This window comes from Aplidium turbinatum, chromosome 3 (assembly GCF_918807975.1).
Source record: "Aplidium turbinatum chromosome 3, kaAplTurb1.1, whole genome shotgun sequence".
Lineage (NCBI taxonomy): Eukaryota > Metazoa > Chordata > Ascidiacea > Aplousobranchia > Polyclinidae > Aplidium > Aplidium turbinatum.
The window spans coordinates 3,884,146-3,909,562 of NC_137474.1; the positions used below are offsets into that span (position 1 = coordinate 3,884,146).

A 25,417-nucleotide genomic window follows, 5' to 3' on the forward strand; every position below is an offset into this window, starting at 1 on the left:
AGTATAGGTTACATCATTATAACATAACATGGTGCCCTTCTTTGTATACCGGACTATCATTATCGCTATATTTTATCTTAAAACTTGAAAAAAAATTGGCTTTTTAGAAAACAAAAGTGCCCTTTTTTCGTAATCTTGCCCCCCCAGTCAAAAATTGTTCCGGCGCCCCTGGAAGTGTTGTTGGTGAGAAATTATTCCATCCATTGGGTGCCGCTGAATGGAAAGCAGTCCTTATAATGCGTTGCTCAAACGCACACCCCGAGTGTCGAACCAGCGCCGCGTGATTTTGAAGCTTTTTCGTTCACGAAGTCACGCACTAACCAACGAACTATCGGGGCGGACGATATCCACGTAAGATATGCACTTTGCTTACCAGTATAGCAGTAGCCAGTAGGCTACTATTTTTTAACCTTAGCTTTGATGATACCTTGAAAGCATTCAAATTGGTTGCAGATACAACGTTTTACTAAAATTGTCAGATCTGATATAGCCCCTTTTTGTAGGCTACAACCAAACACTTGTTTTTCTCTTTTTATTCAGGTTGCCAATGTTTTCACTGTCCCCATCTCTGTTCTGGCAGATCCTAAACATTATGGCTATACCCATTTTCGTGCTTTTAACAACAAGCAAAGTAAATGGGACTACATATGCCCAGTATATTTAACTGAGCCACCAATATGGGGCCTAACAGCATGTTACGTTAACCTCATTTTGTCAGCACTGCTACAGGACCATGAACAGTACCTACATTTATGGGATGTTACCTTTTCTGACCTAATCAGCAGATGATTCCTTTTTCAACAAACTGGTCACACTTGATCAGCTGTGGCATTCATGATGAACTCTGGTGAACATTTTTGAATTATCAACTTTATGATTATTATAAACTATTTGAGTTCATTATGAACTCTCTTCATTTTGCTTTAATAATAATTTCGGCATGCTTTTCATTCCTGTAATTTGCCTACCGATGTCAAAATATTTCATTTTTTGTTTGATCTTATAGTTGTTAACTTTACTGCATATGTTTGCAAATGTTGTTATTTCTGATTGCTACTTGAGTAAATGGCCAAGTTATAAATCTGCAATTTGAAGGTAGGAGTGAATATATGGAATGGCGCAACAATATCTTGAATTATGACAGAAATTTATGCGTTTGTAGGCTATTTCTGATTAATTTATATACTTAGTGGTGGCCTTTGGGGTGGGCGAACTGGGTAACCGCCCAGGGCCCGCAAATTTATGGGGCCCGCGCATATCCATCGTATCATGTTAATTCCTTTTTATGTTATTGTGATTTATGATTATTTGAGGTTGCGTATTTTAATTTGTCGATACGTAGGCGGTAGGGGGTCCTCATATTACTTCTTGCCCAGGGCCCATAAAACCTTAAGGCCACCACTGTATATACTTTTATGCTTTCAATTAAATAATCGATTATAGTAGCCTGCTTTCTATGGTTGAACCGGCAACTGGCATGAAATCTTGTCAAAGCGATTTGCTTGAGTCGGTGAAATAGTTAGGTCCAGTTGTGTGTTTCACGAGTCGTTTCGATAACGACAATTTCATTGTTTAGCGCCTGGTTGTTATCCACTGGTTGATTTCTAAACCGTCATTGGTCCGTTTGTGGGAGGACTTGACACGTGACTTTAGAATTGAAACTTTCTGCTTAAGTGTACAAGCAAAGCTCAAGCAATGTTTTTCTATTTGTACAAAACAGTAACTCAAAATTAACACAGTTATTCAGGTATACGGAGGTTAGCTATGCATTAATGTATCTTGAAATCTCTACGTGGACAAAGTGCGAAAACAATCACAATAGCTGCAGATCGATATTGTGTTGAAAACCGGTATAAAAACTTGAAAAGAACAGTTATCAATCTTAATAATAATGTTTATTATAAAATCCAAATCCTGAAAAAAGCTGAACTACACTGCATTCGGAGGGTTAACAATAGGGGGGTACTCAGGCGCCATGTTGAAAGGAGTACGACGCAGCCACAAGTCCTTGTTGATCTGAAATTAACAATATAGCCTAAGTACGGTATACTGTAATAGTATATAGGCCTACAATAGATTTACTACATACATGACATGTTGCTAACAACGGCTGGAATTGTTAAACTGTCTGTGTAAAGAAAGCTGAAAAATTGAACAGATTCAAAAATTCTACTTTACTAAACATGATAACTGCATGTATCATTAAGTTTTAAGTATTAGTCCAGTCGGACAAGAACAAGAAAACTTTGAGATACCCCAACCAGTGGTTTTTCAACTGACCTCGGGACGTTATTGTTTTCCGACGTGCAATGTGAAACGGATTTATCAACTAATGCAAAGGGGCTGTTGCTATCAATGTTTGTATTTGGTTGGGTATGACTCAGCTCTTCGAAGCTGAATATCTGCTGTGTTTGTTTTTCTTATGCTTGATCGTGATATGGACTATTTTGAGTCCGAGGGAAATATAAATAAACGGAATCTGTGCTGCCGCTACAGATCGGAAACTCGTGAAGAAAATATCACTCTCACGATTTCAAGGGTGAGCAGGAATTTACTTCTACTGCACCGCAAAGTGAACACTGAGAGTTATGCATTCTGGCATTTCCTCACAAACATGCCTACATGGTGCCAATAATAGGCTATCCCTTGAAATTGATTTTCTGTAAAAAGATTGTCACAGACTCTTAAGAATTTATGTGAACTCATTGAACCATTGTACGTTTCAATTGACCTTACCTTAGTAATTAAGAGAATTAAGACCTTACCTTAGTAATTGGGTTAAAATGGCTTGAAAGATATCTCGGCGCGCTGGCAAATCTGTGGGGAAAAGCAGAATTTGGGTGGCCGTGGTAGGCTTCCGTGTAGTCGGTTGTATAAATGCCCTCCCTCACGGCTTTTAATTCTCGTATCCACTTCGCCCGCTTTATAGGCTCAAGACCGAAATTGGTAGGGGCACCTGAAAGAAACAATCAAGCGATGACACTCTACCAGCAGTGAATCAACGTCAATATACAGATCTTGAGCAACGCATTTTAGGACTGCTCTCCACTCAGCGCACCTAGTGGATGGAATAATTCCCCGGCAGCAAGACTTCAACAATCGGAAAACTTCACGCTGGTAATCTCGGTGAGACGGTGACCGGTGCTGCGTCAAAAGCCTCTACAAGTATGCGAAACTACAACCAGGATAACTAATCAAGGCTTTGTTAGTCCGAGCATAATGATTCAAAAACCAAGCAACAAAACGGTATTACATTAAAGAAATAAACTACAATAGTAGGCCTACTTGCGGACGTTTTCGGTTATACAACACGTTTCTAGCCCTTGTCAAGCATCTGAAAAACTGATTCACACAGTTTTAGTGACGAAATCAATTGATCAAGTTCTTATGTTAATAGTCAATGGTTCAAGAAAATCACCTCTTTACCAATATTGTATTCTTATTTAAATGCTAATGATTATTCCATAAGGCTTCTGAATGCAAGTAGGCTACAACTGACTTAGCCGTGAGCATGAATTTTAAAACTTTCTCCCTGTTTCTTTTATTGGAAAGAAATTTAAACGTTTTGTTTAGAATGTATCGAAAATTATTAAAATGAAGTTTACATTGAACTTGTTTCAGCCTACGTAAATGTTTCAACGAACTTGACACTAAAATCCTGCAATCCTCGGCCCAATAGGCAGCTGTATGCCGTAGGTGCCTCTATTTGCTCAGCATTTTTCATTAAACCGCGATGTTATGTGCCTTATTTCCTTTGCCATGTCATTTCATTCTTATTTTATGTATGTGTAATGTGTATATTAGATGTTTGGCAAGAGTTTACATGCTACATTTGCCAAACGTTTGCAATTTCTTTATTATTACCGGTTACTGTGGTAACGCAGTGCTGATGTTGAGCCATGATCAGATAAAAACCAAAGTTTCCGATTTACAAACATTGTGCAAAGCAAATAAGACGTGGTCTGATTGCACGTCAGTCTACAATTCAAACAAAATATCAATTTTATCAGCTAAAAACCGTATGGCACCCCAGGCAAAAATTCAAGGTGAAACCTCATTCTGTGTGCTGAAAATAAAACTGATAGATTTGCTTTTTTTAACCCAAAATTTACGTTTGCAAACGTCAGAGTACTGCAATTGATAGAATTGTGTTATGTACTGTCAGGACCTGAAACAGAGAACATTGTTTTCGATTTCTTTTACAAAGTAAAAGATAAACCACATTTATATCGGCTCAGTGGTTCGAGCGCCTCCCTCAGAGTCGATAGATATGGGTTCGATACCCCATCAGGTCACACCAAAGACTTCATAAAAATGGCACCAAATCCGTTCCTACTTTGCACTCGGCACTGAGAAAATGAATTTGTGCACTTGGCTGCGCCGGTTTGAAGGCGCGTTGAGAGCAAGAATTAGCCTACTTGCATGCACACGGCACCAGCGCCCACACGCGGACAAGAAAAAACACAATAAAAAAAACGAATGAGTCAAGTCAGCAAGCTGAGCACTAAGCTACTGTAGTTAATTAAACTGTTAAACTAGATCTTCTGTTACTTGAACACATGTTTTGAAGTACTTAGATTGAACAATGTACTGTTTATCAAATAATATCGTATTTCCACACAAGGCACGCCGCTGCAACAAGAGACAAAACGCTACAATGTTTCCATCGATGCCAACATTGTATTAAATTATCACAAAAGAGAGAACAGGGAAACATTGAAACACTACTCTCCAAATATGTTTCAGAACGTCACTTTTCTATGTAAGCGAGGCAAGCCTGCCACACGTACAAATGAGAAGAAATAGCTACATTTTGTCTCCGTTGCAGATTCCAAGTTGAAAAAATAATGTTGCAACGTAATACATTGGAGGGTGTTGGAATTCACACAGAAACATCGAAAACAAGTGCCAGGTCTAAACTGCCGACGTGTTTCAAATACAAAACATGTACCGACTGTACCGTACGAAAAACATTTGGTTAAAATTAAACAAACAATTGGGAAAACCAAAGCCCACTATGTGATATTATTTTCCTAGAATGGTCTTCATTAACCACATTGATCATTCTATGATGCTATCCTGACGGATTACTGATCTATTGCCATGTCAAGATCATCATTGCCTACTCCAAGATTGTACAATTATATTTTTAACAAGAATAAAAGCGTGTTTGCAATAAACTTTTTTAAATCCGCCAGACGTTTTATAAGGCAGTGGGTCCATGTCTGAATTGCCATATAAAAATCCGATTACAGTTCTACACAAGTATTAAAGACTAATGCCATAGTCTTGGTTCTGAACAATTTGACACTAACCGTAAAGCGTCACAGCATCATGACCTACTTTGTGTTCACCAAACCCATTGGGATACCTCCAAAGAATTGCTTGCAATGCAACTACTAGTACTTTAGGTTTACCGTCACACCAATAGGACAAGTTATACTGCCAGGATTAAGCTATGCAAGAAGCTTTCCCAGTCCAAGGATAAAGATTCAATTAATCAATCTGAACTTACAAAAACTACACCATGTTGGATCAACGACAAAAAATGGATCTTGTAAGCACATGATTTACAAAAACAAAGTAGGTTATGTGTACGGTTAATTTTCTGAGTTTACATAAAAAGAACTCTACGGCATCCGTTGCAACTAACTTTGCAATTCATAATTTAGTGCTCCAACTCAGTGCAATTACATCTAGGCTGTCAGCTCTCAACACAAAAAAGTATTCCGCAGGGCTGCGAAGTAAGCTACTTACTCCAAAAACGTTAAAAAACTCCCCGACTCAACCGTACAGTCCTGGTATTTTAACGACAAGGTGAAGTGATGTATAGTACCGCCACCGGTATTGGCCCAGAAATGACAACAGCGCGCATTCATACAATTCAAGCAAAATTGCGTTTCAATCATGTGAGCAACCAATAACTTCAACATTTTTTCAGATTAAAAACTTTTTAAACCGATAAGTGGCAGCCCACATTAAGCACGTAGCTGGTAACCAGCAAACATAACCATGACGTGAACTAGGACCAATCGCAAGTGTCAAAAGTCAGTTGAAAATTTTTGAAAAGTTCTGTACAGTGCAAGGGTAGAATATACTTAAATGGCAATTATGCCGGATATAACGTTTTTGTCAGCTTATAGCCAAATTGTGTTCCAGAGGGAGATATATGATATTTAAACTGTCTCAAATCAAATATAGTTATTACTATCAAGGATTCAGATAGTAATAACTATATTTGATTTAATTCGCTCTGCTTTGCTTTTTTGCTTAGCTTTGAGCACTTTTTGTACTATTAATAGTTTTCATTGTTTTTAAAAATATCTCCAGAACTGGCGACTGAAACTCAGCGAAACCAAAACTGTGGCGGCAGCTTTCCACCTACACAATCGGGAAGCTGATCGTGAGCTACATGTCCACAACAACGGAAAACCCATGTCCTTCTGCCCGGAGCCAAGGTATCTTGGGGTGACACTAGACAGATCGCTCACATACCGCCACCATTTGGTGTCACTGCGCAAGAAACTGACATCCCGCGCTGCACTACTGAAGCGCCTGGCAGGCTCTAGCTGGGGGGCGAGGGCTGACACTTTGCGAATAGCAGCCTTAGCCCTTGTCTACTCTTCTGCAGAGTATTGTGCACCTGTCTGGTGCCGCAGTGCTCACTGCCACAACATCGACACTGCTATAAACAGCGCCCTGCGCACAGTGACCGGATGCCTGCGTCCCACACCATTGGACAATCTCCCCATTCTCGCTGGCATCCAACCTGCTGAGCTTCGTCGCGAAGAAGCCACTCTGTCCCTCGGTCGACGGGCACTGGAGCCTAACCATCTTCTCCACCACAAGATCTCTGCCTTCCCAAACGAGCACTCCCGCCGACTGAAATCAAGACACCCATTCGTGCCAGCCGCTCGGCTTCTGATCAACGAAGCTGATGAACAAGACATCTCTGCGGCTACTTGGGCGGACCATAAATGGAATTCTGAATGGAGGTCAAGCACCACCAGACTCCATTCATTCATCCCCGACGCCGACACACCCCCATCGGCCTGACACTATATAGACAGGCATGGGTGCGCCCCAACCGTCTTCGTACGGGTGTCGGGCTTTTCCGCTCAACCATGCACCAATGGGGAATGGCTTCTTCCTCCTCCTGTGAATGTGGTGCCGAGGAACGGGTCCACGTCTTTTAGGCGCTGACAGTTAGGCGCTGGTCTAATAGGCGCGCACACTGTGGCGTCTGGATATTTAGGTGCGGAGCACTGTGGCGCCCGTTCATTTAGGTGCTATTCCTAGTAAAGTCTGTAGATTGTATCAGCTTGGCAGGTAGGGGCGTAGGGCAATGCTTTTCACACAAAATATTATATTGAACAGGAAAATATATTGTTTTGTTAATGCGTGTGCGTTGTTGGTCATGGCTTCAGTGAGTGAAGTTGCTTAAACTGGCAATGCTTTTCCACACAAAATGTTATATTACACAGAAAAATATATGGGTGAAGCTGCTTGAACCGGAAATGCTTTTCACACAAAATGTTATATTGAACAGAAAAATATGATATGGCTTCCGTGAGTGAAGCTGCTTAAACCGGCAATGATTTTCACATAAAATGTTATATTGAACAGAAAAATATGTTGTTTTTTTAATGCGTGTGTTCAGCATTTATTTGTTGTTAGTCCAGGTTTGCGCCGGCGAAAGCTTTATCAATAAATTATTCAAGTTTCCGAACATGTATGAGTTCACTTTTAGTTAGGTCAAATAATAACTAAACATCAGTAAAAAATGTACCGTAGGCTGTACTCAAGCGGGCGGTAGGCTTGAGTGAAGAGTAACTTAGTTTTCCGTCAAAACCCGGACTAGGTTTAATAACGAGCGAAGTCTCACCATTATGCTTGCAACTTGTAGCCAAGGTGTAGCCTATATGCCCTGTAGAAATGTATTCATGTGAACAGTAGTAGAGCATCTTACGCCTTCTCGTCACATGGCCAATCCATCCCGAACAGAAGTAATTTATATTTAATCTAAATTACCAGACATTTTTCACACAAAACTGTTGTATTTACGCGGTAAAAACATGTCATGTGATCGACGTAGACGCACAATCTTGACATCAAATGAAAGCATACATCTTCAGCTATCCGAAGATGCAAAGCTTTGCAATAAAATTTAAAACATTCTATGTACAACTAGCAACTCCAAACGGTATTTTTTCTAATTTCTAAAAAAATTAAAAATTGGCAGAAAAGTGTACTTCATTGTAATTTTTACTACCCATTACCCAAGCATGATACAATAATATGAAAACATATGTAGTTTAATCGAATGCCAAAACAATTCTGCACATGAGAAAAAATTTACTTCGTTTCTGCGCGCAATGCTTTAGGAGGTACAGCAGAATGATTATGGAAAAATTTGGAAAATTTTACGCAAAAAGTTTACGTAATTTAGCCTACAGTCTTTTTGATCGAGAAATTCCAAAGTAAGGGGTTGCCTAGCCAGTTTTGACTGCCAATTCCAATGAGTGAAAGAAAAAAATCCACTGTGTCCCCATCTTTAAGAAGTCCTCATCTGATAACTGCACCGCCAAAATATTTTTTTTTAATTAGCCAAAAAAGGACAGGCAAAGACTATGGATCTGCCATCATTTACATTATTTTTTTGCTTGAAATAGGCTACCTTTTAACCTTGGACGTAGGGATACTTCCTTGGTCATCATGGCAAAAATCCCAAGACGTGTGTATACGTCCGTGGTCGCGAAAGAGTTAACTAAAAATGAACTCAATAATGTTCGGAAGCTTCAATAATTTATTGATAAAGCTTTCACCAACGCAAACCTGGACTAACAACAAATAAAACAATAATAAATCAATAAAACAACAATATATATATTTTTCTGTTCAATGTAACATTTTGTGTGAAAAGCATTGCCGGTTTTAGCAGCTTCACTCACTGAAGCCATGATACAATTTTCTGGCAAGCTGCCAAGCTGATACAATCTACAGACTTTTCTAGGAATAGCACCTAAATGACCGGGCGCCACAGTGCTCCGCACCTAAATATCCAGACGCCTCAGTGTGCGCGCCTATTAGACCAGCGCCTAACTGTCAGCGCCTAAAAGACTTGCTCCCCGAGGAACAGACCGCAGACCACATCATCAATGACTGTACCATCTTCAAGCCACCTAACGGAGTGGAAGGTCTGCGCGTCATGGATGATGAAACTAAAGACTGGCTGCTCTCTAGCAGCCTTCCAGTGTAGTCCGGGAACATCATGAATCTGGGGTGGTAAAAGGATAGACCCTCGGCCCCAGAAGCTCAGACGACGACGATTGTTTTTAAACTGTCTCAAATGTTTTTTTCTGAACAGTTTATCAACAGCAGTTTATCAAAGCAACATAGCCTACGTCTGCAATTGCCAAGACCTTATACGTTGTTTTGCAATACAGTATAGCATTGCAATCTTAGTCATGTACCCACAAGATCAAGACCCGGTCACTGACCACTCACCTTTAACAAATTCTAACAGTGCTCTTGAAAAAAGTGTTCATCTTTTCAAAATCTCACCTTGCATTGGATAGTCTGACTTCTCTGGAGTCCAGGCTAGTTTATGGCTGTCCCATCTTCGAAGATCAGGAAGTTGATCTCCTTCCTCTCTCTTCCGGTGGTTGAATTGCTCATCATACCACGATATCATATTGTTGCTGTACCTGATAAAAACGTACTGATGATGGTGTACTTGTTTTTGAATGACAACATTTGCTACGCAAAAACATAAACTGTATGTATTGGGTTAAACAATTACCTTCTACCATGATGAGAAAATATATGTTTTTTCTCCAGCCCATCACTTCTCATCTGTGCTGATCTCCGTGATGTTTTATCAGGCATGTGTCCAGGATAAAGTTTAAAGTCAGTTCGATGACTGCTCGTGTTTGAATGTGTTCCTCTATGGAACTAAACAAACCAAAAAAACAAACACATTTCAAGATCTATCTATCAAAGAGTCAATACAAAGTGAACTACTATCAAAACGTCAGTGAGTTTAAAAATCATCTATGAAATCTTCCTATTTTTACAATGTCACCATATCAAAATATCCCCAATAACAGGGTCTACGTCTTTTAGGTGCAGACAGTTAGCTGCACGGAGTGCACGCACTGTGGCGCCAGGATGTTTAGGTGCATGCACTGTGGCGCCAGGATATTTAGGTGTCACGCACTGTGGTGCCAGGCCATTTAAGTGCTACTTGGTGTGTCAAATTACACTCATAATCATTTATCAGAAATACTTGATTATGCGACAGTTCTTCCCGCTGTGCTACAAAGTGAATTCCAGTTTGAAACGTATCAGTGTGCAGGCCGCAGGGCCTATGCAAGAACAGACAAGATCCCACTTAGTTTTAAATACAAAATCTATCCATCCAAATGAGTAACGTAGCTGTTGCAACTTAACAAAATATCGTCAATGCAAGATGAGTATGGTAGGCTAATTTGAAACAACATAACTTGCTGATCAACATTAACTTGCTGATTATATAATTAGCAAATGAGCGTTTCTTTTAATTCATTTTTTTTGTTTCGAAAAGCATTTCGAATGACCCTCCCCTTGAGAAAATCCTGCATACGCCACTATCTGCAGTGTCACCATTTAGCACCTAATGATATAGACTTTACTGAGAATGCTACTTAAATGACCAGGCGTCACAGAATGCTGCACCTAAATATCCTGACGCTACAGTGTGCACACCTATTTGGCAGGCACCTAACTGTCTGCACTTAAAAGACATGCTCCGCCATAACATACTAACTTTTAAGGGTCTGCTACTATTCGGTGAGTCCGATTCGGTGAGTCCGATTTGGTGAGTTCCTAACCTGTAACCCCTAACCCTAAAACGGCAATGATAATTAGGCTACGGTACCCAGAAATTTTTTAAAAAAAATTGAAAAAATCACCTAATAGGGATCGGACTCACCGAATCGGACTCACTGAATCGGACTCACCAAAACGGGCCATTCTGAACTTTTAAGCTACTGTGTAGTTAGACCAACTTTAACTTAAGTAACGCATCAAAACAAAAGAAAGTTGATCTCCTAACAAAAGAACTCTTCTCACCGATTTAGTTTCTTCACACCAATTGCCTATTAATGTTTTGTTGGAATAACGTTGTTCGATCCTCCAACCTGGCATGTTCCATTTCTGAACATCTCCTTGAGCCCCAGCCATATTGAAAGTCAAGTTTTCTACAAGCTACCAATACTACTCTGGAGTCAAGTACTCAAATTACTGCATCACTAATATAAAACTTAGTAACTACCTAAAATACAAGTACAAGTCATAACTATGACAGTAATAGCATCGTGTCAGAAAACGTAATGTACGTATATGAAGGGTACCGGTACCACATTTTTTCGAGTTAAAATACACAATTTTGTGCCAATTGCTTGCTCACAAAGTCAAGGTGCGACTTGTACACAAATAATTTCAAAGTTCAACTTAGAAATTCGTATCATTTTACCAGACCTGAGTTAGGGGTGCGAATTACACAAGAGTGCAACTTATACTCGAATAAATGTGGTATCTTGTCTTATTTGAAATGTTCAATAAATAAATTGATGTTATTATATACCAAAGTGAAATCTCATCTGGATGAGCTTATATATCAGTGGACACTGTATGGTTGAGTGGCAAAACACCTGCATGACACTTGAAAAGACATAAGTTCAATAATTTTTAGAGCACACAGAGTTGTGTCTTTACAAACGACACCTCATGGTATTCTATTTTAACCATTGAATGAAACTTTAACTAATATGACGTTTAAAATCTTTTAGGGTCAGTTGATTAATTCTTGGAGTGATGTTTATCCATTTTTTTGTGGTGACATAAATATTTAGCATACATTTACATGGTTTGGCAACGGACCTTTGGCTACCAAAGTGTTTCTCATACAACTATGATTGATTGCAGGAATCTTTATCCTCGGGCTGAGAAAGCCTTTTTAAGAGCTTAATTCTGACAGTTTTGCATACTTGTAGAGGCTTTTAACTGCTGACACAGGTTCAATCACCGAGTTTGACAGAGTGAAGTTTCCGATTGTTAAGTATTGTTGTTTTGCATTATTGCATCCACTAGGGTCACTGAAATGGAAAGTTCAGTTTATTTGTTTTTGTTGGCAAGAAAGAAAAAAATTTGTACAAACACAACAAACATTAATGTCAAATAGTTTGGGTGGCACAAAAAGGGTGGCAGCGAAAGGTCAAAAGGTCAACAAAACTGCTACCCAGTCCTTTAAATGCATCAATCAAGCACACACCCAAAAGTCAAACTAACACCATTTGAACTTCTAGTAATCTAGTTTCTTTGGTTGTTAACTTAGGCACTTAACTACGAGCTACTAGGGCAGCTATGTTTCATAACACAACAAATTAGTGTACACAAATGAGACAATTTTATTCAGAGGTGCCCAACATTATCTAAATATGAGCTTTTTTAGTATCTATCAGGGAGCACCTCCGCAAAACCTGATTGAATCAGCTTTACCAAAAAATAAACTTCTTCTTTAACAGATTGATCAGCTGTGAATGTGATCTTCCATACGAACTGCCTCCATTTTGTTCTGTCTTTTGTTTTTATCAGTCCTTCCTGCATGCTTTTCATTCCCGTAGTTTGTTTGATATTGTCAAAATATTTAATTTTTTGTCGTCCTTTTGTTGGTAAGGTAAAGGTGGGTCCCATACTTGATTCAAGCTTTGGGGGATGAGAAGATAAGGTTCTCATTGTACTAAGCCTTCGGCACTAACGAGAGTAGGGTGGCCAGTTCCTTTCTCTCGGCCGCCTTTCCTTCAGCAACTACGCCCACCCAATTTATTACACCCTGGGTAGAGGTGAACGGTGTTTTTCAATAACCAGCGTAAGCCGGGAGTCGAACCAGGTTTGCATAATTGGAAAGCCAACGCCTTATCCGCTGCGCCATCCCACCACCTTTTGTTGAATGTGCTATAAATAATGCGATGATAGCAACAATATGCAGACCCTGATAAAAGCACTTCTTGTTGACATATTTATTTTATAGCCCACCGCTTGAAAGTCAAAATGACATTTTTTATTTATTTTCCTATAATTACCTTGATTTTTTTTTAAAAACGTAATTTGAAAACCAAAAAAAACAAGTCACATAGTTAGCGTAAAAAGATAAAACTTGTAACACAAGTTGATATAACATTATTATTGATAAATAAAAAAATGTTCTGTCAAATTATTTTCAATTGCAAAATATTTACAAATTTGTGAAGTTGATATAATTACCTTGATAGTCGCAAACATGCACATTGACCCTAGTACCTAGCGTATATCTATTTTGAAGTTGACGAAGAAGTTTGCTGTATTTCTGGAAGCAATTTACAATCTCAGAAGTAGAAGTACCGGTGTTTGATGTTTAATTGACTTTTTAATGTTTGATATCCCAATAAACTACGTCATCAATCTTTCTAATATCTCTTTACGTGTAAGAGATAGAAAGAACTGTGACAATAGTATATATCTAACAAACAAATACAAAAACATAGCCACTTGATATGTGTAAATACATGGCTAGGCTAAGCTTCATCATACATAACAGTGGCATATAACTGTAACAATCTTAAACAGTTCTTTAGTCATACGTATTCGGTTTTCATTGGTCTATACGGTAGTTAATCTTATATTTATTTTTAAGATTTTCAATGACATTATTTCTATTTAAAAAGCAAGTCAACAATCCGAATTTTGAATAAGTCAAACTTACTACCTAAACACCGCTTAGAGTTAGGGTAGCCTACTATTAAAGGTTTAAACTTTTTTCTAAGGGTTAGAGTTTTTCTCAAGATTTACTTCAGTATCATTACTTATTTTATGTAACAGTACAAATGGATATTGGATATCTATCAGTAGTAACCTAGTAGATATCTTGTTTGCATATGCAGTTAAACAGTAGCCTATTCCAACACCTCATCCCAATGTTTTGACAGAAAAATTACTTATTGAGGCGCGAACTAAACTGAAGATACTGGTTGCTATGCAATTTACAATTAGCGCCCTCTATCAAGTAATAAATAAATGAACTCAAACGTTTTCGACACGTACGTGTGTCGAAAACGTTTAAGTTAAATTTTTATTTATGTTATACCTCTTCGTAATAAAACATATGAAATCCGCTAAAGTTACTTTGTTTTGTCTGTCTATGATTCAACAAAGCAAACTCTCAACCAAAGCTTTACCAAATAATATTTAATGCACAAAAGCGCAAAAAATTATGTAGGCTACAGTAGTTTCATCCGCGGTTTGATAAAAATAAATAAAGAGCTCAAAATGTAAATACTAAACTCATGTTTAACTAACGTTTTAAAAACTAGACTTTCATCATCAATAACAACGAGAAGCAGCGAAGGAAGATGTAGCCTAGCTATCGAGTAAACTTATCCTATCGTCATGCTATTGTCTGTTTGTTTATCTTTTTTTTCTAACGTAATATGTCGAATTTTTTTTTCACTTCTATTATGGTTTAACGTGTAAAACATATGGTAACACAAATTTCTCATATTACTGTGACATGCCACTACTACATCCCAGCTAGCGATGCCTGTCATTTTTGCATTAATTCAACGTTGCTAACGTTGGATCGGTGTGGAGGTGACGAGTTTAGCTGAGTGGGGTATAAAATTATCGCTTTATCAACGCAACTTTATATCAAAGCACGCTTGATATCTTCAAGACATAACTTCTCTGGGTATAAATTGAATTTCCGCAAAATGATGATGTTGTTTTTGCTAGTTTGTTTTATTTGTTTTCGTCATTGATTCGTATCGCCAAGTTGTATCTATTTTGTGAGTCGTGCAAGGCCTGGTGCGTTGCGCTTGAAATGGCTTTGCCCGTGGTAGGATTTTTTTGTGGGGTTTTTCTTTGCCTGCCTTGCTCTTCTTTGCTATGAGCTAAACGCATCAAGACGTGTTCCCCTCACGACCATCAGCACTCTTGATAACGCACCATGGCCGATCTTGATAGCAACTGTCCATACAAATCTTAAATATATATCTGCTCAAGTTATTTGGGCTAATAAAGTTATAGCTTAAATATACGTTGTTTATTTTATTTTTTGTAACAGTTTCTTTTTTTTATTTTCCCTTTATATCTTAAATTTTTCTGAAGGTGTTGCGACCGTGCCAAATTTCTCAACTCAATAACTTACTTCGGTCACAACTCACAAGCACGTTTTAACGTTCGCGTTTTGTCGCTTCTACCTTTTTCTCTACCTTTGCTATGTTGACGTGTATTGTTTTTGATATGATGGTCAGAAATAAAAAAACAACTGAACTGAACTATCACATTTTGACATGTACCAAGAAAGCAGCCAAGTGTTCTGGAGCGATGTCGAGCCGACGTCTTTTCAGGCGGTGCGCAGACGTTGAGGGAGCAGCTGACTGGATGACCAAATGATTTTTCTGTTCTAGCTAATCAGATTGAATTATTAATCACTGTGCGTAGCCTACTTCCGCGTTCCTCTAAGTTTAAATTGTAGTGAGCTTATATTGTGTAGGCTACTGTCATAAAACATGATGGTGAACACAGTCACAGTTATTCCTCTCTCAGCCTAGGAACGACAACCACTTCAGCGGTAGTGACAGAGACAGTTATTTGCTAGCATTATAGGTGGCGTGCCACGGAATGCAGAAATCTGTTGGAAACGCGTTGAGCAAGCTCACATTCCCAGAGTTGAACTCAATCAGACAGCCCAGTTCAGGGGTGCAAACTTGAGCCCGGCACGGATAAGCTCGGCCACACCCAAACAAGAGACCTCTAAAGAAAACAATATAACTCCAAAAAATAACGCGATATTTTGTTTGTTCTTTGCCACAATGATCTCAGGTCCAAAAGTACCTCTTTTTACGCTACTGTTGTGTGTGCTGGATGCGGAATTACAACGGTTAGTCTTAAAATGGTGTTAGGCGCGGCTCTACTATCGAAAGGGGTTAAGAGTTAACCACAGGTTTAATTAAAACTATTTTCACGTTCATCTGATCCATTATGAATTTCTGTCTTGATGTTTGATAAATTGCACAGACTGATGCAGCAGGCAGGCTACTCGAATCACTTTATACTTTTGTTCCAGACAATTGTTCACCTAATCAAACGTCATATAAAAACCGTTCAGGTCTACTGAATCTTAGCGTATTACGTCATGGAATTTTTCCTAAAAATGAGCCAAAATTGCACCATCGTTCGTAAGACTTGTGTCAAACCTGTTTAAACATGAAACATTGGATCACCAATTTTGAACACCTGTTAGAATTGCGTGACAATGTCTTTCATTATTGAAAAACAAAGAAAATTTGATTTAGAAGATTTTAGTCAGACTGTTAATTTTCAATAACAGTCTGATTTTGCGTTTTTCAACTTACTTTTTCTCATTTGCTATTGCTTCCCCAAGGCAACAAAAAAGTTTTATGTCATTAGGAAGCCGCAAAAAGTAAAAGCATCTCAGAAAATGTCAGTCAAACACTAGCACTAGCTGTAATCAAAATTAATCTGCAAAATGTGGCAAATCAGGCCGCATCTCCAGGTGGCCATGCTACAGCTAAAGTTTTTCTAGATTATTTCGTTTTTACATAAATGCATGTTTAATGCAAGCAAATGGGTTGTGACAACACGCCCCACCCCGGGGCGTGTTGTCACAAAATTTCTGCACATGCTTTATGATTAAAATATCACAGAAATCAATAAAAAATGGTTTTAATACAGGCTGAACGAATAAAAAAATATGCGAAATGCAAAGAGATTAATTTACAACATGTTGGTAAAAAGTTTATGCCCATTGTCAAAAGCAATAAAAATGTCATCTTGAGAATTATGTGTCAGTATCAAATAGGTGTGTATCATTTATCTAATATTAATTTTTTTTTCTAAAAAAACGTTGTATTTTAACAAATACGCATATTACCTCGTTGTATAAGCAAAAATATTTTTTTATGTTTCTTAACATCAAAAATGCACACCACGGGGCCTGTAGTCACAGCTGTGACAACACGCCCCGTGGTATGAAATCACGTGGTTTCAACAACCATGTGTAGACAGCTCTACTTGCATGTCTTATCTGTTTGGTATGATGAAAAGAGCAGGCTTAAAGCAAACGAATGGTATCTTTCCTGATCAGTTATGATCATACCTTAGTTTGCCAGACCATTTTTTAGTTTAGTTATAAAACCCGATTTTGCCCAAAATTCAATGGCACTGCTCATAATTTCTGTTATGGTGACAAATTTATTAACCTTCACTGCTTGTACGAAAGAGAACCGAAAACTATGCCTTCCATTGAAAACTCGTAGTTATACGCTTGGGTTATCACATGCAAATCGTGCTGTGACAACACGCCCCACTTTGCCCTACTGGGAAAGCTTCTTGCAGAGCTTAATCCTGGCAGTTTCGCATACTTGTAGAGGTTTTGAATCACTGACGCAGGCACGGTCACCGAGTTTGACAGAGTGAAGTTTCCGATTGTTGAAGTCTTGTTGCCGAGGAATAATTCCATCCATTAGATGCCGTTGCATGGAAAGCAGTCTTTAACGTGCGCTGCTCAAGCGCACACCCCGCTTGATATTCGTAGGCTACAGCCCATTCTGGAAGTGCTCGCATTCTGATGCAAGTTGGGCGCTTTGGCAATGTCAATGAACTTTACTGGAAGTCGAAATATACTACGATCCCAGATGAGGAAACAGAACAATGTGTTGTGAGAAGCAGGGTTGCTGGATGGCCTAAAGTTTTGACAGAAAACGATAAATGGCCTAATTTTTTATACACTCCGACAGATAGCCAGTCATTCGGACATTTATTTAATTCCCTATGTTGGATTTTCTTTGATTTATCATTCAAGTGATGCAACAAAAATAGAATACTTTTGTTCTAAAATGTCCGAATTTTAGACCATAACTGTCCGAATTCCTCCGGGTTAAAACCTGGCAACATTGGTGAGTAGACTCAAAATGACGTGACAAAGCCATCAATGTGCTTGTAATTAAAAGAATGTTGACTTGCAAACACTGCAGTAGCACCTATCATGGGGAAGACAATTAAAAAATATGAGCAATCAAAATTACACCAAAATCCGTCATTTTTACATTGAAGCATCGGCAGACGTTAACTTAATGTAAAAACGACAGATTTAGCTGTCTGGGTTAAGTCATACAACAGACAAGAACAATTTAACCCAGGGGTTCTTAACCAGGGGTGCGAGACCTGTGCCAAGGCGGTGCTGAATGATCAAGGTTTGTTACAATATGACGTAAGAAGCAAAGTTGTATTACCAGGTTTCAACAAAAATTTCGACATGAGGCGACTATTACTTTTCAACCAATTCTAGGAGGGGGTGCGAGAATTGATTGGTAATTTCAAGGTGGTGCCAACAAAGCAAAAGGTTAAGAACCGCTGATTTATGCCGACAGCGACTTATTGCTTCGAAAATGAAGGGAAAAAACTGAGTGTGTTGGTTCGTCATGGATAACCTATTTTCAAAATCAAAAATTGAGCAAAAAAATCAGCAAAACGAGACCAGAAATGAAGGTTCGCTTTAAAAATATGAAACTGCCACGTTCAATCGTTCATTGATCAGCTAACAAAATCGATGTAAATAAACTATTTTGTCAGCTGAATACACATTAACGCAAGATCAAAATAAGGGGCACAACCAGGGCTGTGGAGTGGGGCGAAACACATACGACTCGGACTCCTCAGTTTATAACTGAGCGATTACGACTCCAGACACGCCAAAACCTCTTCGACTCCTTAGCCCCGACAAAGCTGTGGAATCGGGCAAAAAGATACGACTACGACTCCTCGGTTTATAACTGAGCGACTCCGACTCCAGACACGCCAAAATCTCTCCGACTCCACAGCCCTGGGCACAATAGTTAGCTTATAAACGGCTAAATTCACAAACTTTACAAGCTTGGCAATTGACGGTATTCTACAGTATATTTGATCAAACCACGCCAAAGTATTTCGCTAAGTGGTGAACCTGACTAAATCGTATCGTAACAACATTTTGTTCAGTTACTTATACATCAAAATAAAGTCAATAACAACAAACTTTGGTCTGACAGCAAAAACGAAAACTTTCCTTTGAACTTTTACTTTATCCAATACATAGAAATCCGTCATTTTTCGTCATTCGTTCGTCTGTAGACTTTGAATCAATGCAATAACGACGGATTTTGCTGTCTGGGTAGTGGCATGTACAAATCTTTGCAATTGGAAAACTAAACCGTAAAACGATGCAGACGCGTTGTGATATAGAAGCAATTTCCAATTTGTGTTGACAGTAGGTCAGATACTTGTCCGAATGAGCATGGGTGCATGGAGCATGGGTCCGAATGAGCATAATTTATTGCAGCTCCATTTAGTGTGAATACAATAAATGTGATAAGTGGGAAAAAATTTGTGCTAAACTATTTTCTTAAAAATTTATTCAAGTCTTCTTTCGCCAGCTCACTGAGAGACAGCTTAGCTACCGCGGCTTAAATGTAAATCATTATGTTTTTGAATGGACATTATAGTTGTAACATGAAAAAGTTGACGTACTGCTTCCTCACACAAATTGCATTGGCTTCCTACAACATAGCAATACACTTTTGAGCACAGTGTTGCCAATTGAAACGGGCCATAACGAACCAACTGGAATCAATTACTAGCAGTACGAAACAGAAAGCGCATTACAAATATAAAGCACCACGACGCAGAATTCTGTCGGCATGTTTGGATGAGGGTTTTTTAAAGAACGTTAGGAGATAATGAACGTTTCAAAAAATAGTTGGAGATGTTAGCAAATTGCTGTTCTCGCTGTGAAAAATTACAAATATAGATTACAGAAAATATCGAATTAAGGCTAGTAGAGTCGAACTGTGGATTGTCAACATCTGTGTTTGTCCTGCGTCTGCATTGTCATGAGGGTGTGACGTCATTAGGCAATTGTCACGAGAAGTTCAACAATTCAACTTGTCAAAGCGTAAACGAGGTGGACTAAAGGCAAACAATCCCAGGCATCAAAATCAGTTGTTTTTACATTGATTCAACGTTTACAGACGTTGAATCACTGTAAAAATGACTGATTTTGGAGCCCGGGTTGTGACTATCGACAACACAACGCCTCTTGGATGAACTGTTTTCAAAGTACTCAGGTCACAGTTGAGAAAATGCATAGCTTCATTGCGTCACGATCACGTCATCAACCTGTTACGTCACGGGCCAGCCGAGATCTAATCAAAGTCTCTGCAGCAGATCTGGTCTTGGACGGCGACAGCGTCAGAAGTGAACATGATTACGTCATTGGCAGGCACGTCACTCAAACATTGCTACGTCATCATCCGTGACGAATTAACTGTCAAATCAAGACATTCTCCGTTAGGTGACGATCGATTGTTCTGCGTCTTGATGACGTCATGAATGTCTCTTCGAAACATGGAAAGGTTTTGAGTGAATCTAAAAAAATGTGCCACAATGTCAAACTTGGGAAAAAAATTATCGTTATAATAACGTTGCGGAATGTTATTACCGTGCACTACAAGTCACCTGTCTCTGGTCTTTGTATGCAGGTTCTTGTCAACTCCGTTCATCAACTGGCGGAAGATACTGGACACAGACTCGGGATCAAGGCGGCCGTGATCGAGGCTGGGATCACAAAGCGACTTCTCTATCGAGCCAAGGTACTGCAACAATAAACATTAGGGTGTCCCACTTTTAGGCGACTTTTCAGGAAAATTAGGTTCGGGTCAAATTCTGACTGGATTTTCGTCACTGATTTCAAAAATGACGTTATTTTTTCATTATGACGTCATCTTGATGCGCCAGCTAGCGGATTTTTGCTATTTTGGCCTTATCACGAATATGGTAAGAGCTAGAGAGTTGGAACTTGCGCCAAAATGACCGGAAGGGACGATTTCCTATTTATTGTCAATACAATATGAAACGCTAACTGCAACAGAAAAGGAGTTATTTTGAAAAAACATGTTTTTGGTCATTTTTGGACAAAAAAATGAGAAACATGGCAATTTTGCTACAGTGACGCTTTTATATCGATTAAGTTGCTGTGCTGCGCCACATTGTTTAACAATTAAGTACAGTGGTACTTGGTAGTAGTCTACTAGCATATTGTATTTACAATTAATTACCTCAGCATTGATTTTTGCATGCATGTTGCAATTACTAATACTAGCAAACGTTAAACCCTTGGTCATTTAGTTCAAAAATCTATCAAACAAAACCACCATTCAACAACACAACACAGTTCAATGGGATTATTTATCACACCATACTGTGCAAAGCAGCACAAACGCGCAAGTCTGTTTTGGCCAAATCATCTTGGTCATCTCGAATCAAGCCGTTCACAACGCCTTTCAGTCTTCCAATGAAGCGCTCTGTCGTTGTTGTCGATCATACGCCAAAACACTGATGGAGACGAAAAACATGCTATGCATGGAGCCATCTGACTTTCTTCGGAGTAAAAATCACGTAAGTTGCCACACTTCAAAAGCGTCTGCTCGATATCAACGTTCTTGGAAAATTTTTCTGTCTTACCGCATCAGCAGCAAAAGGCGGAGCTTCAGTGTGGGAACTTAAAGCAACGTTTTTAGTGCTCAACCATTAAGATGCATGCTTAACGATGTATCAGAACAGCGTTGAATACTGGTTCATCAACATATTTATCTGCAAGTTATAAATCTCTTGTGAACAGTACAATTGAGGGACCTTCAGCAGCGGAAGGTTTAAGATGGATGACCAAAGATGCTGGCAAATAAATACAAACAATGAAAGAAACCATACGTTGAAGTTTAGGGATATCCTGAGGCTCAACACAATACCCAAAAATCAGCATTCTTAAGTAACCACTCGCTGTTGTTATCCAAACGCGCATGGGATACGCCTTCTTGACGATAAAAAAGTGGGAGTTTCAAATTTCCTGGAACATCCATCAATAAATCAGCTGCCAGAGCAAGAAGACACATATGGTCGCTCCGAAAAGATGAATCTTCAGCTTCTTTCTTATGCTCAGAAAGCCATAAGATCTTGGCTTTTAAATGATTTGCGGCTATATCTGTGATGGAAACTTTACAATCTTGTCGGATTTTCAGATGTTGGGGCTTAGGTTTTGGTATTTTCTTAATTCTGTTCATCAAACCACCATCTGCCAAACAAAATTTATGAATCTTGTTTGCAAAATATCCCAAACAAAAATGATGCAACATTGCATCATTTTTATTTTAGGATATAGGCCTACTGTTTATGACATGACAATCGAAATAAAAGCGTCACTATATTCTATTGTTAAGCTAGTACCACTGTACTTAATTTTTAAACAAGGTGGCGCAGCTAAACAATCGAAATAAAAGCATCACAAATCATCATCAAAACTCAAGCAAAATTGCCATGTTTCACTTTTTTGTCCAAAAATGACCAAAAACATGTTTTTTCAAAATAACTCCTTTTCTGTTGCAGTTAGCGTTTCATACTGTATTGACAACAAATAGTATATCGTCCCTTTCGGTCATTTTGGCGCAAGTTCCAACTCTCTAGCTCTTACCATATTCGTGATAAGGCCAAAATAGCAAAAATCCGCTAGCTGGCGCATCAAGATGACGTCATAATAAAAAAATAACGTCATTTTTGAAATCAGTGACGAAAATCCAGTCAGAATTTGACCCGAACCTAATTTTCCTGAAAAGTCGCCTAAAAGTGGGACACCCTAATAAACATGCTTCTATCTCGTGCCCATTCGACAACACATAGTAGTTCACCGCGATCACAGATACAACGTAACAGACAACAAAAAGCAGCAGAGAGACATGCAATCAGCTTTTTGATGTTCTTTGGTATGTCTTGCCAAGGCATAGCCACATGCTCATGATAGGTGTCGAACAGTGTCCTTTTGACCATCGCGCAGATGTTTTCACCACTCGGCCACATAACCTCAAGTAAATATCACAAGAATTATTTCCTCAGTGCCCATCATACACTGAGGTGGGGTGTAAGCTGTGACATTATCAGTTATCACGTTTCTGTTGTAGTCGACAATGAATATAAATGACACTGCAAATTGTTCAAACAAGCGGTGCATATATAGACATTAGACAGTATCTGTGTTACATTTGTATAAGTATATGCTTGTGTATTCTGCATGTATTTAATTCTTAATTGGTCACATTTTAACCAAAAACTTAATTTCCAAGCCATCACAATGAGGATGTAAATATTAGGGTGTTTCATTTTTTCACCATTTTTGAAATTCAAAATGCCTGGGGTCCCATCTGGTGGTATTTGGAGAAAAAAGTTTACACCCCAAATTTTTTTCAATTATGACGTCATATTGAGGTGGTCCACGAGGTTTGAAATTTTTGGGCCTCAAAATCTCGAAATTTGGCCGTATCTCCGGAACCGCTCATCATAGATCGACAAAATTAGTATCAAAATGCGCAGAAGGGTCGGTTTCCTATACCTGATGTAGAGAATATTAAGGTCTATCTGCTTCAGAAAAAAAGTTATTACAAAAAATCTGATTTTCGGTGTATTTTCTCCTGATGAACAGAGATCAGGTGATCAAGATAAAAGTTTTTCTGTATTTTTGCACTCTGAGAAGCTGTTATTGCGGAATAATAGTTGGTGTTAAGGTTTCAGTACTGGGCTTGCCTAGTCTTGCTATCTGGTTAAGCAAAGCCCCATGTTGCATTGCTCCGGGACTCTTCTTGGCACCGTCCACAAAAGAAATGACATGGGAAAGATATATTTCGTTTATGTAGAACATGCATTAAAGGGTATGAATATCATGACCAACTTCATTATTAAAATAATTGACCAGTCGAGTATTGACTCCGGACTTTTTTCCGTGTTGAGAGCAGTCGTATCAGCCATGACTGAATATACTTGGGATAGGTGAACTCTGCAAGCGTTCTGGATGATGGTGCCAAAAATCAGTTCTGCAGTGACCAACACACTTTTGGGAAAAGATTTAACAGCAAGCACACTTTCGTGCTTCATGCCATTATCATCAACAAGTTGGCCCAAGAAAACGTATCGATCTATTTTATCGACAACGCGCCCATCATAACATAACTGCATGGCAGAAGTTGAGTTGAGAAGGTTCTCACTTTCCATCAGAGATTTTTCTCTCGTTTTTTGTCGCTGGCGGTATACTGTCGAAGGTGATGCAGCATTGCAGCTACTTGATCTTTTCCAAGAACCGACCTCATAAGGTCTGACTGCTGGGGTACCGAAGTCATCCTACGATCAGCAAGTACACAACTTCTATCATTTATGGAAAAATAATATACTTTCTTGTACACTTTTCCCCAAACAGCTGGTTTCAGAGGCTCGTATTCCTTATCATCTTCCCAATTCATATCCCCATCAGATTCGCTTTCGCTACTGTGTAGACATCTAGCTACTTCATTTCTTTTTCTCTGTTTCAAACATAGTAGTGCCGATGCTTTGGCAGATTGTATGCTAGAAGTGCTAGGTTTCTCTGTTTGCTAAGCACTGGAAGACCAGCTTTGTTCCATATGCCAACTACATCTTTCAGCAGTTCATCTTTTAAATTTTGGAAATGGGGTATTTTCTTAAAAAACTCAGGATTAGTTTCGGCTACTTTCTTCCTCAAGTAAAAATAGTGACTGACTATGTCTGAATTCAGGGGAAGCACATTTCTCTCCAATTCCATGAAGTTTTGCATCAACTTACTAATACCTGACCTTAATGCCATAATGACACTTAATCTAAAGCAGGTGAGCAGCATACCTCTTCCTCAATAGTTACATTAATATTATGATAGTAATACCTTCAAATTACCATTTCATCTCTTGCAAAACGAACAACGATTATTATTACGCAACAGCAGCTTCTAAGATGGAAAAATACAGAAAAACTTCTTATCTTGATCACCTGATCTCTGTTCATCAGGAGAAAATACACCGAAAATAAGATTTTTTGTAATAACTTTTTTTCTGAAGCAGATAGACCTTAATATTCTCTACATCAGGTATAGGAAACCGACCCTTCTACGCATTTTGATACTAATTTTGTCGATCTATGATGAGCGGTTCCGGAGATACGGCCAAATTTCGAGATTTTGAGGCCCAAAAATTTCAAACCTCGTGGACCACCTCAATATGACGTCATAATTGAAAAAAATTTGGGGTGTAAACTTTTTACCCCAAATACCACCAGATGGGACCCCAGGCATTTTGAATTTCAAAAATGGTGAAAAAATGAAACACCCTAGTAAATATACTGTGGTGTAAGTAAATCCTCGCAGAACGGCAGAAAGAATTAAAAGTAAAACCCAAGTTGACATTTTCAATACGAAAATTCAATCAAATAATTCAGCTTTAAAAAACCTGGAAGCCCT

The 25,417-nt window shown here is 38.7% G+C and overlaps 2 protein-coding genes across 2 annotated transcripts in view; both read right to left on the minus strand.

Annotated features, from left to right (window-relative positions):
- Positions 1 to 1,620: 1,620 nt before the first annotated feature.
- Positions 1,621 to 11,310, minus strand: LOC145767266 (cilia- and flagella-associated protein 107-like). The gene is made up of 5 exons (XM_082579057.1): positions 11,113 to 11,310; positions 9,803 to 9,954; positions 9,565 to 9,707; positions 2,766 to 2,956; positions 1,621 to 2,016 (listed from the first exon to the last, which is right to left on the minus strand). Exons 1-5 carry the CDS (start codon positions 11,221 to 11,223, stop codon positions 1,930 to 1,932), a joined length of 684 nt encoding a protein of 227 aa, XP_082435183.1. The 5' UTR covers positions 11,224 to 11,310; the 3' UTR covers positions 1,621 to 1,929.
- Positions 11,311 to 18,024: 6,714 nt separating this feature from the next.
- LOC145767267 (exportin-7-A-like) overlaps positions 18,025 to 25,417 on the minus strand; it is a 34,297-nt gene continuing 26,904 nt past the window's right edge. Inside the window, exons 24-25 of the mRNA XM_082579059.1 lie at positions 20,593 to 20,729; positions 18,025 to 20,502 (exon numbers count right to left, since the gene is read on the minus strand). Of these exons, the coding sequence (XP_082435185.1) occupies positions 20,376 to 20,502; positions 20,593 to 20,729 (264 nt within the window). The 3' untranslated portion in view covers positions 18,025 to 20,375. The remainder of the gene's footprint in view (positions 20,503 to 20,592; positions 20,730 to 25,417) is intronic.

Bases quoted from the DNA above. Each gene is read 5' to 3' on its own strand.
- LOC145767266 (XM_082579057.1), bottom strand. From the start codon at position 11,223: ATGGCTGGGGCTCAAGGAGATGTTCAGAAATGGAACATGCCAGGTTGG. The intron at 9,708-9,802 runs GTAATTGTTTAA...CGTTTTTATCAG, and splicing joins TTTTCTCATCATGGTAGAAG to GTACAGCAACAATATGATAT. The intron at 2,957-9,564 runs GTGAGATTTTGA...TGTTTCTTTCAG, and splicing joins GTCAGACTATCCAATGCAAG to GTGCCCCTACCAATTTCGGT.